This window comes from Peromyscus leucopus, chromosome 5, assembly GCF_004664715.2.
Source record: "Peromyscus leucopus breed LL Stock chromosome 5, UCI_PerLeu_2.1, whole genome shotgun sequence".
Lineage (NCBI taxonomy): Eukaryota > Metazoa > Chordata > Mammalia > Rodentia > Cricetidae > Peromyscus > Peromyscus leucopus.
The window spans coordinates 89,684,704-89,698,824 of NC_051067.1; the positions used below are offsets into that span (position 1 = coordinate 89,684,704).

Consider the following 14,121-nt stretch of genomic DNA (forward strand, 5'->3'; position numbering starts at 1 on the left):
CGGATCTCTGTGAGTTCGAGGCCAGCCTGGGCTACCAAGTGAGTTCCAGGAAAGGCGCAAAGCTACACAGAGAAACCCTGTCTCGAAAAACCAGAAAAAAAAAAAAAAAAATTGAATCATGGGACTGGAGAGATGGTTCAGTGGTTATGAGCACTGGCTACTCTTCCAGAGGACCCAAGTTCAATCATGTGAGGACTCAGCACCCACATGATGGCTCACAGCTGTCTGTAACTCCAGTTCCAGGGGATCTGATACCCTCATCCAGACATGTGAAGGCAAAACACCAATGCACATAAAATAAAAATAAATGAGAAACTGAGTCATAATTTCTATACTTAAAAAGTATAGCATTTTTCTGTTCAGTCTGGAAAGCTAATAAACAGAACAAAGCAAGATCCATGATACAAACAAAACAAAAAATGGCTCAGGATGTAGTTCAGTTGTTAGAGTGTTTATCTAACATGCACAAAATCCTGGGTTCAATCCTCATCACCACATAAACTAGGTGTGATGTAATCACTGCACTGGAAAGGCAGAGGTATGATATCAGGAGTACAAAATCACCTGTGGCTATGTCAGCTTGAGACTAGTCTGAGATAACCTTTCAAATATGCACACACACAAATATACATGTATGTACACATATACACTTATGGATATATAAAACTTTATTTACATTTGTTTGATTGTTTTATACACACATATTACATGAAAATGTATCATTATTTTTACTCAACTGGGCTATTGTGAACATTTAAAATAATGTCTTTAAGGTCCAAGGGCATAAATGTGAACATATACTATAGGCAATAAAAACAGAAACAAGAGGTTACAGATGACAATTAACCGTACCTTATGAATTAATGCTTGTACACCAGCTACATAGTATATAGCATTATGATCCACCATTTAATGATGGGATGTATTCTGAGAAATACATTGTTTTTAATTTCGTCGTTGTACAAACGAGAGACTTTTTATAAAATCTGTGTTTATTATTCTTAAGTGTTTTGTGATTGGTTTGGGTAAGAGGATCATGTATGCAAAGTGTCAGGAATTAAATGATCTTTCTTTTTAATAGGTATACTCGGATATTAATGAAGGATATAGACATATTAAACTCAGCAGGGAAGATGGACAAAATGAGGTTATTGAACATTCTGATGCAGTTGAGGAAATGCTGCAATCATCCGTATCTCTTCGATGGAGCTGAACCTGGTCCACCTTACACAACAGATATGCATCTAGTTACCAACAGTGGCAAAATGGTGGTATTAGACAAGCTGCTCCCTAAATTAAAAGAGCAAGGTATCTGTGTTATTGGCACTAAATTCAAAAGTAATAAAAACTTTATAAATTGTAATAGTAAGAGGGCAAAAGCACAACACTTTAAAATGTCTGTTCTGACAGTTTTTAAAGTTGAAATATTGGATGCCAAATCCCCTTTTCCTAATTTTCATTCTTAACTCTCATAGAAGTTGGTAAATACTCAAGAGTAGTTACCATTCAGTTTATGTAGCTTTCTTAGATATTTAATCTTTTTATCATAAGCTACCAGGAATGCCTTTCCTGCATACACATTTCCCATTTCTTTTGTTCAGAAAGTGATGTTGCATACTTTTCTGGAGGTAGAGTCTTGTTGTGTCCAGACTCTTCTTTCGCCCCATGTTGGGTGCTAAATGTTGGGGTGCTCTGTGTAGCTCAGGTTGGTTGAAGAAAGAAGACACTCCCACTCCAAGATGAAATTCTAAGGCCTATGTGCCAGCAGAAAGTTCCAGCCTCTGTATTGAACCCGAACAGCCATACAAAGGCATAGTTATTGAAAGTTACACAATATATTTCCTCATACCAACATCCCTAATCTAATTTACATGTCTTACTAAAGAAGAGCATCACGTGCCCTCATGACTCTAGTCCATTATGTGTTGTTTGCAATACACAATAATACAAGAGCCTCAGGTGTGCCTGAGATGTCTTGTGTCCAAAGTCATGGGATGGCTACAATACCCCTTCAACAAAGTAATTCTACAGATCACGGGACACAATCATTGTTTTCCACAAGGATTCTTCAAGGCCAGAGTACTTTTAAAGATGGTTTATTCATTCTAATGTATACTCTGGATACAGTTACTGCTAAATTCCTATAACATTTTTATTGTGTTTTTTATAGAGCTTAAAATATTTACTTAAATATCATTTACAAGGACTCAAAGCATTCCTATTTACAGTATTCTGATTTTTTTTAGTATGAGAGTGGCTGTCTGCGTTATATATATTATACATATAATGCATAATACACACACACACACACACACACACACATACACACATATATATAGTTCTCCTAGATGAATTGAAGCATCTCATTCACTATGGTATTTTGTATATTATAGCTTTTAAAGATAAATATCAGCCCTAAATGAAATAGATTTCTGTAATATCAAGAGTACAGTGAGCTTTCAGATTTCTCTAATTGTGTTTACAGGTAAGGTTTTTGAAGGAAAGATAGTTGTACAAATAGATGGACCTTGATAATGATGGCCAAAAACACCATTGTGGTTTTCAGCTTATTTTATTTTACTTTTTTGTAATTGTTTATGGAAATAGCTGAATAGTTAAAGATTGATTTGGTAGGTAGAAGTGGCAGGAACTTGTGGGGCAATTACATTTTGGTGAGAGTGACATTGAACTCTAAGGAAGTAGAGACCAGAAATGTCCAAGAACATATGCATCAGGTTGTCAGCCTCAGTTTTGAGTTAGGCTCCTACCATAATCAGGTATTCTCAAAACAACTCCTTTGTCAAAGGTTTTGCTGATGGTATTCCATAGCTTGTGAGGAATCTAGTAGAATAATTTGAGTCATGGCAGATAAGTGAAGGACTTGTAAATATGAGGCACACATTTAGGTCTATTGAGTTAAAGTGTGTCTTCATAATTAGAATTGTACTAGGGATTTAGAGGGTTTTGGGGAGCTTAAGGGATCATGTTTAAAGAAAGGTGGTGTAGTGGTGGAAGACTTAAATATATATGAGGAACAGGCTAATGATTCTGTCTCCTAAACCAGACAGCTTACCTTGTGTGCTATATACATTATATATAACTCTTTTTGTGCCATGATGGAAGACAGGTGGAGAATGACTGACCTGGGTGTTTACTAATGACATTTTTATCCTTTTAACTAAATAAGTAATTTGTAATTGATTGGTAGTTTGTAATTGATTGGTAATTTGTTAGTCTTACTTTCATTAACCTTAAATTTTTAAATAAAAAGTTCTATTAGAAGTCTCTTGACAAAGGGCTGTTTATCTCTATCAGGTTCAAGAGTACTCATTTTCAGTCAGATGACAAGGGTGTTAGACATTTTGGAAGATTATTGCATGTGGAGAAATTATGAGTACTGCAGATTGGATGGGCAGACACCCCATGATGAGAGACAGGTAAGTAAAGGCTGGAGAGATAAAAAAATCAGATAAAATGATTCACTTTATTTTTTATGTTCTGTTAGCGTGTACCAAGTTAATATATGTTTGCATTGTATTAGAATATTTGATTTTTTTAAAATACCTTTTTCTTCTATAATTCATTTTGTGTATATGGGTATTTTGCCTGCATGTCTGTCTGCACCTTGTATGTTCCTGGTGCCCAAGGTGGCCAGAAGTGGGCATTGGAGCCCTGGGACTGGAGTTACAGATGGTTGTGAGCTGTCATATGGGCCTGGGAATCAAACAAGGGTCCTCTGGAAGAGCAGCCAGTGCTCTTAACTACTGAGCCATCATTTCAGTCAGGGATTTATATGCATTGGTATTTGCTTCGCCAATGACCTTGGGCTATATGGCCCAAAGGAGGCATGCTTCCTGTTGTTGTATGTGACCTCTTATAAGGGAAGGGAGAAAGGTCACATGTCCCTTCTTCGTGGACCCTTCTCCTCTGCTCCTGCCTGAGAGGTGGATTTGCTCCCAGGAGGTAGAGGTGGGTCTACTTAGTGAGATGACAAAAAAGAATATCCCATCTCACAGCAAATATAACAAAAATTTCTAACACTTGTTATTTTATTCCCATAGGACTCCATCAATGCATACAATGAGCCAAATAGCACGAAGTTTGTTTTTATGCTAAGCACACGTGCTGGTGGTTTGGGCATCAATCTTGCAACTGCTGACGTAGTAATTTTATATGATTCAGATTGGAATCCCCAAGTAGATCTTCAGGCTATGGTAAGAGGTAACAAATAAATACTTGTGTGCTTGGTAGATGTCTTAGGTAGAGTCCATTTATTTTATAAACCTCCCTGATTTAACCTAGTAGAATTTTCTTTTTTCTTTTTAAAATTCAGTTATTTAGAAAGTGTGTGGACACATCTCTGCCTGGTGCATATGTGGAGGTCAGAGGACAACTCAGGAAGTCTGTTCTGTTTTCACCATCTGGTTTCCAGGGATTGACTCAGTTCATCAACTATCTCCTCAGCTACAGCATTCTATATTTTTATAAATATATAGTATTTTAAACTAGTCTTAGATAAAGTATCATGCATGTATATAGGTTTTTGATCATATACATCTCTTGTTCCCCTGCCTCCTCTTCTCCTCTTGGACTCATTCTACTATATCCTCCCTTCTCAACTTAATCTTTTTTTATTTTTTCAGTAGCCCAGTGAGCCCAGTTAGTGCCCCTGTTTATTGGGCCATGTACTGGAGCAAGGGCAACTTAGCAGTGGCTATACCCAGAGAAAAAAGATTCTCCCTTCCCTAGTAGCAGTACTTGCCAGTAGCTCCTTGGGTAGGGATGGGGGTCTCACCAGCTGGAATTCTGGCAGGTAACCACAACTGCTATAGGTCAGTGCCTGCAATGGAGACGTTATGTACAGGAGACAGCATTTCAGTGTTCCTCTCCACTCTCCCACCGTTACCTCCCACCTCCTTTTGATGTTCTTTGAGAGCCTTTGACGGGGGTGGGAGGTTGATAAAGATTTAGAGCTGAGCACCCACTGTCACGTCATAGAATTTTCTTTCTTTGGCCTAATAGCTCAGTCAAGGTATTTTGAATACTCTGGTGTATGAGAGGATCAGTAAATAAGTATAGTTGTGCTTTAGGAGAAAAGGGAAGTCAGTTTGGTGAGTAGCTAGCTTATCTGCCACTTGGGACACCTAAAATTTATGCCCATTTTTGGAGTGTCTGACCAAATAAGGAAGTCGATTATAAAGCTGAGAACATTCATGACCCACAGACTAATGTGAAATATACAGGTTCTGACTATTGATTTGACATAGAGTTGGTGTTTGTAAGTGCAACTTGGAGATACCTGCATTGGTCACTTTTGTGTCGAACACTTTGTAAGGATGGTTAAGGGAAATTGATAAATTATTAGAAATACGATGTTTTGTTGGAGGTATGCAGTTTGTGAGTTTACCAGAAATTAACATGCAAATTAATTGGATTGAAGGTATTTAGCTAGTTGAGTAGTATTTAAATATTTTTATATCATTTGTGAAGAACATTTTTTATTTTCCTAATAAGTGATATTTAAGATTTCATTAATTTTGCCAGATGGTGGTGGCGCACGCCTTTAATCCCAACACCCTGGAGGCAGAGGCAGGTGGATCTCTGAGCTTAAGGCCAGCCCAGTCTACAGAGTGAGTCCTAGGACAGCCAGGTCTACAGAGAAACCCTGACTCAAAATAGAAAAACAAACAAAAACAGATTTCATTAACTTCGTGAAGGAAAAGATTGTGACGTTAAATTTAAGTAAAAGAAATCATTATCACACTGACGTGTTAATTACAATTTTGCCTGTTAGCTAGTGTCATATTTGCGTTACTCATGTGGTTAGCCTTGTCTGTTAAACAACTGAGGTTTCCAGTCTTAGGAAGCTTGCCTTGGATTAACTTGATCAAATCTGAGAATTTAAGAAATATTTATGTAGTATGAATTTGTGTTATTTTATAGGTGTTATATTTTATACTTAATACTTGTTTTAATTTTGTTTCTCATTGTACATGTTTGTGTATTATTTCACTTTTTAATTGTATTCAAAATGACGATAATTCAATTTTTCTAGGACCGAGCACATAGAATTGGACAAACGAAGACTGTCCGAGTGTTTCGCTTTATAACTGATAACACTGTAGAAGAAAGAATTGTAGAACGTGCCGAGATGAAGCTCAGACTGGATTCGATAGTCATTCAACAAGGTGAGGCCTAGAACTTTTAGATAATTCCCTAAGTTGGGTTGACAGCGACATGTTTCTGTATGATGCTTTTCTGAGATGAGATTTTAAGCACCTGGAATCCAACTAACAGCCAAGAAAGATGGTTTATATTCCAGACATTTTAAACTTTAATTTTGTTATTAAGAAAGTAGGTTTTGAGCTTGGGTAAGTTATTTTAGTATTTACTAGCTAGCAGTTTCCTTTTGCCTGAACCTCATATTTCACATAAGTGGAAATAAAAGTAATGTTTAAAATTTTTTAAAGAGTTAAATGGGGTAATACAGAAAATGTGTGACATTCAGCACAGCGTACATTAAATAGAGCTGTGGTAATGATTTACAAGCACTGGGGGATACTGAAGAAATGAAAGATAAAAAGTGTTTTACTTTTTTCTTATCTGAAAATATTCCAGGCACTGTTGTTACTGCTGAGACTAAAACAACAAGTTGACCAAGTATGCTTATTTTTAAGGAACTTAACAGTTTAGTAGAGAGAGACTCTTGACTAGACACAGGACTAGAGAGAGGGTGGGACTTTATTTGGCTTGTTTGAAGGAAACTTCCAAGTTCTTGTATCAGATCAACCTTTAGGAATATATACTTTGCTTGTATTTGTGAAAACACTAATAAGATTGGCTAAATTCCTACCAGTTGAAGATCTTCATTTAATTTATTAATGTTGAATTCTTTTCTGTGATCAGACTAAATTTTCAAAAGCTTTGGGTTCCTCATATCTAGACATTTTCTTTTGTGGTTTTTTTTTTTTTTTTTTGAGGTGGGGTGGGTGAAACAGGGTCTCACTGTATAGCCCTGGCTAGCCTAGAATTTGCTAAATAGACTAGGCTGGCCTTGACTCATAGTGAATTTCCTACCTCTGCTTTCCCAGAATTGGGGTTAAAGTCACCTGTTCTTATATAAAATAAAAACACAAGCAAGATTTGTGTATTTCAGTTTTCTAAGAAAAAGCTGATTGGGAAAAATGAGCAATAGCATATTTCCGATATGATATTTCTTATGTTTATAATGTTTACAAATGTTAAAATTTGTGAGATTCCCTCTTAACTTAGCTCTGGCTGTCCTAGAACTCACTATGTAAATCAGGCTGGCCTCAAACTCAGAGATAATGCCTCCCAAGTGCTGGGATTAAATGCATGTACCAATAGGCTCAGCAACTTGATTTTCAAATATCTCAAATAATATATTCTTCAAAAAGCATTTTATTGAGCCAATATATAGTAGGTAACACAATATTTAAGCTTTAGAAATATTTAAAAACTTATCCAGCTTAAAAATGTGACATTAAATTTAATGTACTAGTGAGTTTGATCATTTGTAAATTAACAGTAAACAGGAATGAAGTAAAGCTATAAGGTTTGTTGCCTCTGACGTTTAAAAATTTAAGTTTATAGTAAAAGCTTAAAATTAATATCATACAACACATCTTATTTTTCAGGGAGGCTTGTAGATCAGAACCTGAACAAAATTGGGAAAGATGAAATGCTTCAAATGATTCGACACGGGGCCACACATGTGTTTGCATCAAAAGAAAGTGAAATCACTGATGAGGATATTGATGGTATTTTGGAAAGAGGTGCAAAGAAGGTAAGATGCATGGTAAAGGATAATGTTTGTAATAGAAATTGTTTATGAATAAACTGATGACATGATATGGTGTCCTTGGTATGGTTAAGGGGAAGTTTGTTTTTTTAATCATAACTAAAGAGAACATCCAGAGCATCTGGAGGAGTCCAGAGCAGAGAAAGAAGTAGACTGAACATGGCAGCAGAGCAGACATGGCCAGGGCTGGGGAAGTAGCAGAATGGAGAGCGTAGTGAGACTAGCAGAACTGAGGGGAGAATAGCCAGGCTGTCAGAAGGATGAGTAGCTGGCAGGAGGGCAGCCCAAGAGCTGAGGGAGTTTACTTAGGGGAGCAAGGGAGAAAGGCTAGGGTGCTAGCATGGTAGCCGGGACTTGAAATGTCTAAGTATTTGTGATACAGGGAGCCTGGAGGCCAGCATGTACTTTGATATGCTGATAGGTGCCATAGGGAGGAGGCTGCCAGAGGTAAGGGAAAGGACTTCCTTTGGTAGTTGGAACGGGCTTGACAAGTTCCTGAGGAATGCTGGCTTTAATCTAGCTGCCAGAAATCTTCCTATAGTCTAAGTTGAGCTCATTTCTGGAATTTTGGATGTCTTTTGGAGTTTGGGATATTTGAATTTGCTTTGAACCTAACAGTTTAGGCCAAAACTACTTGAGAAAATACTTCCTCTGTGAATTACCATCTTTTTTTTTTCTATAAAAAGCTTTTGTATAACTGTAAAGTCTAATCTTATTTTATGTGTATGGGTATACATACATATATATCATGAGTGTGCTTGTTGCCTAAGGAGGCCAGGAAAGGGCATTGGATCCCCTGGAGCTGGAGTTAAATAGAGCTGTGGGCTGTCTTGTGAATTGAACCAGGTTGTCGGGAAGAGCAACAAGTGCTCTTAACTGCTAAGCCAATTTTCTAGCCCCAAAAGTCGAATCCATTTTGACTATAGGTCTTAATATTATTTTGCTTTCAATATAATGAGTGTTTTTTTCTATATAGACTGCAGAGATGAATGAAAAGCTCTCCAAGATGGGTGAAAGCTCACTTAGAAACTTTACAATGGATACAGAGTCCAGTGTTTATAACTTTGAAGGGGAAGACTACAGAGAGAAACAGAAGGTATTTATTTTAGAATGGAGTTTTACTGAAAACTTGGAGTCTTGTGTTAGTTGTGAGACTTCATAAGTATTTCAAACAGCAACCAGTTTTGTTTATTCACTTTTTAGGGTTTTCATTGTTTAAGTGGTGTTTTAGCTTGTAAGATCTGATTTGTTTGCTTGCTTATTTATTTATTTGGAGTCTTACTACAGCCCTGAGTGGCCACCCTTGCTTTATATTTGAGGGTGGCCTTGAACTCTCCTAATCTCCTGCCTTTATGTCCCCAATGCTGGCATCACAGATGTGTGCCACTATGCTAGTTTTGGTGTGTTTTTAATGTATATGGTAAAGTTTATTATATACTGTTACTGAAAGTATTATTGTATAGAGTTAGTATAATTGGGGTGCTTGAAAGTAAACTCAGTGGCAATAAAAAGGCCATAGGCTATTTTTCTTAGAGCTTGAATTGATTTAAATGATTTAATTTCATTAGTAATATTTGCTACTACAGAGAAAAATTGGGAAATTTGATATAGAAGGAATATGTTACTTTTTTAAAACATTTAGACATATTAAACATAGTCTCAGAAGTTTTTCTAAGAAAAAAATTTTTTTCTACTTATTTGGGTTGTAGCATATATTTTTAAAGTATTACAGATTCAGTCTTGTGTTTTAATTACATGGTATAAGAAATACTGTAGTCCTCACCTTTATAGAATTCATAGTTCAGTATTTTGTCAATATCTTTTTATTCATAAATCACTAGACAGTTGACTGCTGTGTATAATGAAATTAGTGATTTGAATTCTTTCCCACACCCTAGATTGCATTCACAGAGTGGATTGAACCACCTAAACGAGAGAGGAAAGCCAACTATGCTGTTGACGCCTATTTCAGGGAAGCTCTCCGTGTTAGTGAGCCGAAAGCTCCCAAGGTAGAGTGACAGCAGGGAAACTCCGGGATGTCATGGCAGTTACGTTGTGTTCTCTCAGATTCTTAGAGCAAAAGAGAATGGAGAATTAGGTTTCGTGTGATTTTTTTTTTTTTTAATTTGTGTAAATTTTGGTTAATGTCAGTTTATTTTTATTAAAAGATGAATTCTCTTCTTTGGAGAATTGGCTGTCATGATTTAGGAATTAATATAGATAGATGTGTGTGTTTGTATTTTTCTGTTTCTTAATGGATGATACTGTTTTTATTTTTCCTTAGGCACCTCGACCTCCAAAACAACCAAATGTTCAGGATTTCCAGTTCTTTCCTCCACGTTTATTTGAATTGCTGGAAAAAGAAATCCTGTATTACAGGAAAACTATCGGGTACAAGGTGATTGAAATTCTTCTCTTTGTATTTTCTACTCAGAAACCACAAAGGCACAGCTACTTAATGACATTTGCTTAACTAACTGAGCCTAGTAGGAAATACTGTTATTTGCTTTACTCTAGTTTTACATGTCTAGTATCTGAACTTTCTGACTTTTCATTGAAAAGAAAAAATTTCATGAGTAATACTTTTTAAAATGTAACATTGGAGCTGGGTGGTGGTGGCGCACACCTTTAATCCCAGCACTTGGGAAGCAGAGCCAGGTGGATCTCCGTGAGTTCGAGGCCAGCCTGATCTACAGAGGGAGATCAGGACAGGCACCAAAACTACACAGAGAAACCTTGTCTCAAAAAAACCAAAACATAAAAACTAAAAGACAGAATTTAGTCTGTTAAGCCCCTTAAATTTACCAATTGATGGCATTGGAAAACATCTGTTAGGTGCCTCGGAGTCCTGACCTACCTAACGCAGCACAGGCACAGAAAGAAGAGCAACTTAAAATTGATGAAGCGGAGCCCCTGAATGATGAGGAGCTGGAGGAGAAGGAGAAGCTTCTAACCCAGGTACAGCCTTAGAGTGGCACAGCCATGTTGTAAAGAACTGTTGTGGGTGTGTGGAGACCACACAGTGCAACTCTTTGCTCCCCCAGGAGAGTTAGTGTGACCCGGCACTGGAGTGCTTCCCCGGTGTGTGCGGTGCTCTAGGTGCGCTCTCCAGCACTGAAGAAGTAGGAGGGTGATTCAGCATGGGGAAGGAAGCTGGAACACAGGCTGCTTGTGATTTTCATTCCCAGTTGAGCTTAGAGACACGTAATCCGTAGTTGCCATTCTTTAGAACTTACCTTCAGTAGTGCCAGCTTTCTGTGAGTTCCGTACTTACGAGTTATCTCAGGTACAGTTTTCTATTTGGAACTTAATTGAAAACACTTTTAGAATGTTGTGTAGTCACTGTCCTTGGTACTGTGTTACATAAGGATATTTTACACCAACTACATCATTGGGTTGAGCACATTCTTCCCCATACACCTTCCCTTCCTCTTTCCACTCTTGTTAGTCCTCTCTCTAATGTTAGTTCTCCTTCTGCATTCATGTCTGTACATGAATCATTTCAGTGTCTATAAAGCCTAGATGCAACAAATGAGAGAATACATAGTGTTTGTCTTGGTGTTGGCTTCATTTTCTTAATAAGATTATCTCCAGTTGCATCCATATTTCTGTAAACAGTGTAACTATTTTTTATGGCTGAAAAAAATTCCACACACTACTTGTTCTATATTTTCATTATCCATTCCTCTGTAGTTGGCCCTATAATTAGTTCTTGAGAATGATTGCTGAATAAACATTGGTGTACAAGTATCTCAGATATATTGATTTGGAGTCTTGGGTAAAAACTGCCATACAGGGAACTGGAGAGATGGATGGCTCAGAGGTTACATTTGTTCTTGCGGAGGACCAGAGTTTCAGTCAAAGCCCCTACATGGCAGGCAGCTCACAGACGGCAACTCTAGTTCCAGAACACACATGATATAGACATACATTTGTGCAAATACACTTATACATATAAGATTAAATAAATCTTTTCAAAAACCTGCTATATTGGCTTCTATAGTGGTAGGACTAATTTAAATTCCCATCAGCAGCATATAATGATTTATTTGTCACATCTTTGGTGATATTTAATATTTTCTTAGTGATTGCCATTCTAATGTGAGATAAAATTGCAATGTCATTTTAATTTGTATTTCTCTGATGGCTAGCAAAGTTGGGTAGTTCATGTATGTTCATTATTTATTTGTATTGATATATATGTGTGTGTGTGTGTGTATACACATATATGTTCATTAGTCATTTATATTTTATTTTCTGTAAGCAGTTTGTCTCCTTAGCCTATTACTTAATACAGTTCTTTGTGTTTTGGGGTCTGATTTTTTTGAGTTCTTTGTATATTCTAGATACTAATCCTCTGTCAGATGTATTCTGCTTAATATTTTGTTTTAATTCTTTAGGGTTCAAACCTTTGAGAATCTGGTCTTATGTTTTTGGTTGTAAACCTAGCCTTTAACAGCTGAGCCATCTTTCCAACTTGAGAATCTGGTCTTCGACCTACCCTTTTTTAAAAATTAAATGTATTAGCCGGGTGGTAGTGGCACTAAGAATTAAGTCTAGCTGGGTGGTGGTGGTGCACACCTTTAAGCCCAGCACTCAGGAAGTAGAGGCAGGTGACTTTCTGTGAGTTCTCGAGGCCAGCCTGGTCTACAGAGTACATTCCAAGACAGCCAGAGACCTGTTACACAGAGAAAGCCTGCCTCAAAAAAAAAAAAAAAAAAAAAAATGGAGAAAAAAAATTTTTATTATTTGAGACACACACACACACACACACACACACACACACACACACACACACTACATTCTGGCAGCTCTTGCTTCCAACATCTCTCTCTAATCCTTTCCACCACTGTCAAACCCACCCCAGTCCCATTGTTGTGACCCACTGATCTGTCTGTGAGCTTGGGAGTGGAACTATCCATTGGAACGTGGTAGTCTTGCCAGTGCCTGCACAACTGAACACATCCGCTCCGTAAATAGCCAGTAGTCCTCCATTGATGGGTAGAGCCTTATGAGTTCCTCCACCCTTTACTTAATACCAACAGGTCCAGTTTTGTGCAGGCTTATTGCAAACAACTGTAGCTGCTCTTAGTTCCTGATTGTAATGACTCTTTTATGCCCAGAAGGTAGCAGCATTTCACAGCTCTCCTCCTTGTCATCTGGCTTTTACATCCTTTCTGGCATTGTGCAGGCCAGCCAGCAGGGAGGAAGCTTCTAGTTGACTTCCAGCTTGAGTCCTATGTCTTGCAGCCAAAATGTGTGCTGTCTTCAGCAGTAGGTTCTCATCTAGTTCTGGTGGGCAACCAGGAACAATGGTGCTACGCTGTGTTGTTTTGGGGTTTTGAGCCTTCCTGACCAACAACTTACTTACAGGGAGATATCACACATCTGGCAATGGAGGTTTTGTTTGATCTCTTTGACTTCTGGGATCAGCGGTAATCCACCCATGTAGAATACCTTTTAGTAGTAAATACAGTTAATGTATTCTTGTGTTCATGTGTGTGGACAACTTGAGGGAGTCAGTTCTTTTTACCATGTAGATTCTGGAGATTGAAGTCAAGTCATTAGACTTGCCTTCAGGGACCTTTGTATGTGGTACCATCTCACTGGCTCTTTTTTAAATAGTTTCATAGGGTGTAGCATGTAGAGTAGTAGGTTCCATATGACTTTGTACATGTTTAGTTTTGGTTAACCCACTCCCTTCTGTTTCTCCTGCCCCTCTTTTCTCATTTAGTCCTTACCTCAATGCTCCCCCCCCTTTGACTTCACATGTTCTTTTAAGCTTTGTTTTTCTTGTGTTTTTCTGCTTGGTCATTTTTGCTATCAGTTACTTATTTTCCTTCCCAAATCCTAATAGTATTTCAGGGCTAAAAAAGGTGTCATTGAACCTTTTCATGCAGCATTCCTTACTGTTTCCATTTAGAGTTAGTTGCTCAGATTTCTGAGAAATATATAGCATGCTGGTAAAAGTGTGTACATGAAAAGTTAACCGCTCCAAACTCTTAGTTAAGATAAAGATATTTTTTTCTGTAATGCTGTATGTATTTGTAAGTATAGTAGCATTATTTGCTAAATTTATATCCTATGATTAAACATTTTGCTTATTGCTGTTTAGGGGTTTACTAATTGGAATAAGAGAGATTTTAACCAGTTTATCAAAGCGAATGAGAAGTGGGGTCGTGATGATATTGAAAATATAGCCAGAGAAGTAGAAGGGAAGACTCCAGAAGAAGTCATTGAATACTCAGGTAATCATCACTCTCTGAAAGTTGAATAGAGGGTTTTAGACGCTTCCTGTT

General features: G+C 37.4%; 1 protein-coding gene across 2 annotated transcripts in view; it reads left to right on the forward strand.

Annotated features, from left to right (window-relative positions):
- The window catches only part of Smarca5 (SWI/SNF related, matrix associated, actin dependent regulator of chromatin, subfamily a, member 5), a 37,968-nt gene that overhangs the window by 17,841 nt on the left and 6,006 nt on the right, over window positions 1-14,121 (forward strand). For both annotated transcript variants that reach the window (XM_028881774.2, XM_028881775.1), the window contains exons 11-20: window positions 1,082-1,308; window positions 3,316-3,437; window positions 4,062-4,214; window positions 6,056-6,188; window positions 7,659-7,807; window positions 8,799-8,918; window positions 9,721-9,831; window positions 10,107-10,220; window positions 10,658-10,780; window positions 13,938-14,070. In XM_028881774.2, coding sequence (XP_028737607.1) covers window positions 1,082-1,308; window positions 3,316-3,437; window positions 4,062-4,214; window positions 6,056-6,188; window positions 7,659-7,807; window positions 8,799-8,918; window positions 9,721-9,831; window positions 10,107-10,220; window positions 10,658-10,780; window positions 13,938-14,070 — 1,385 coding nt within the window. The remainder of the gene's footprint in view (window positions 1-1,081; window positions 1,309-3,315; window positions 3,438-4,061; window positions 4,215-6,055; window positions 6,189-7,658; window positions 7,808-8,798; window positions 8,919-9,720; window positions 9,832-10,106; window positions 10,221-10,657; window positions 10,781-13,937; window positions 14,071-14,121) is intronic.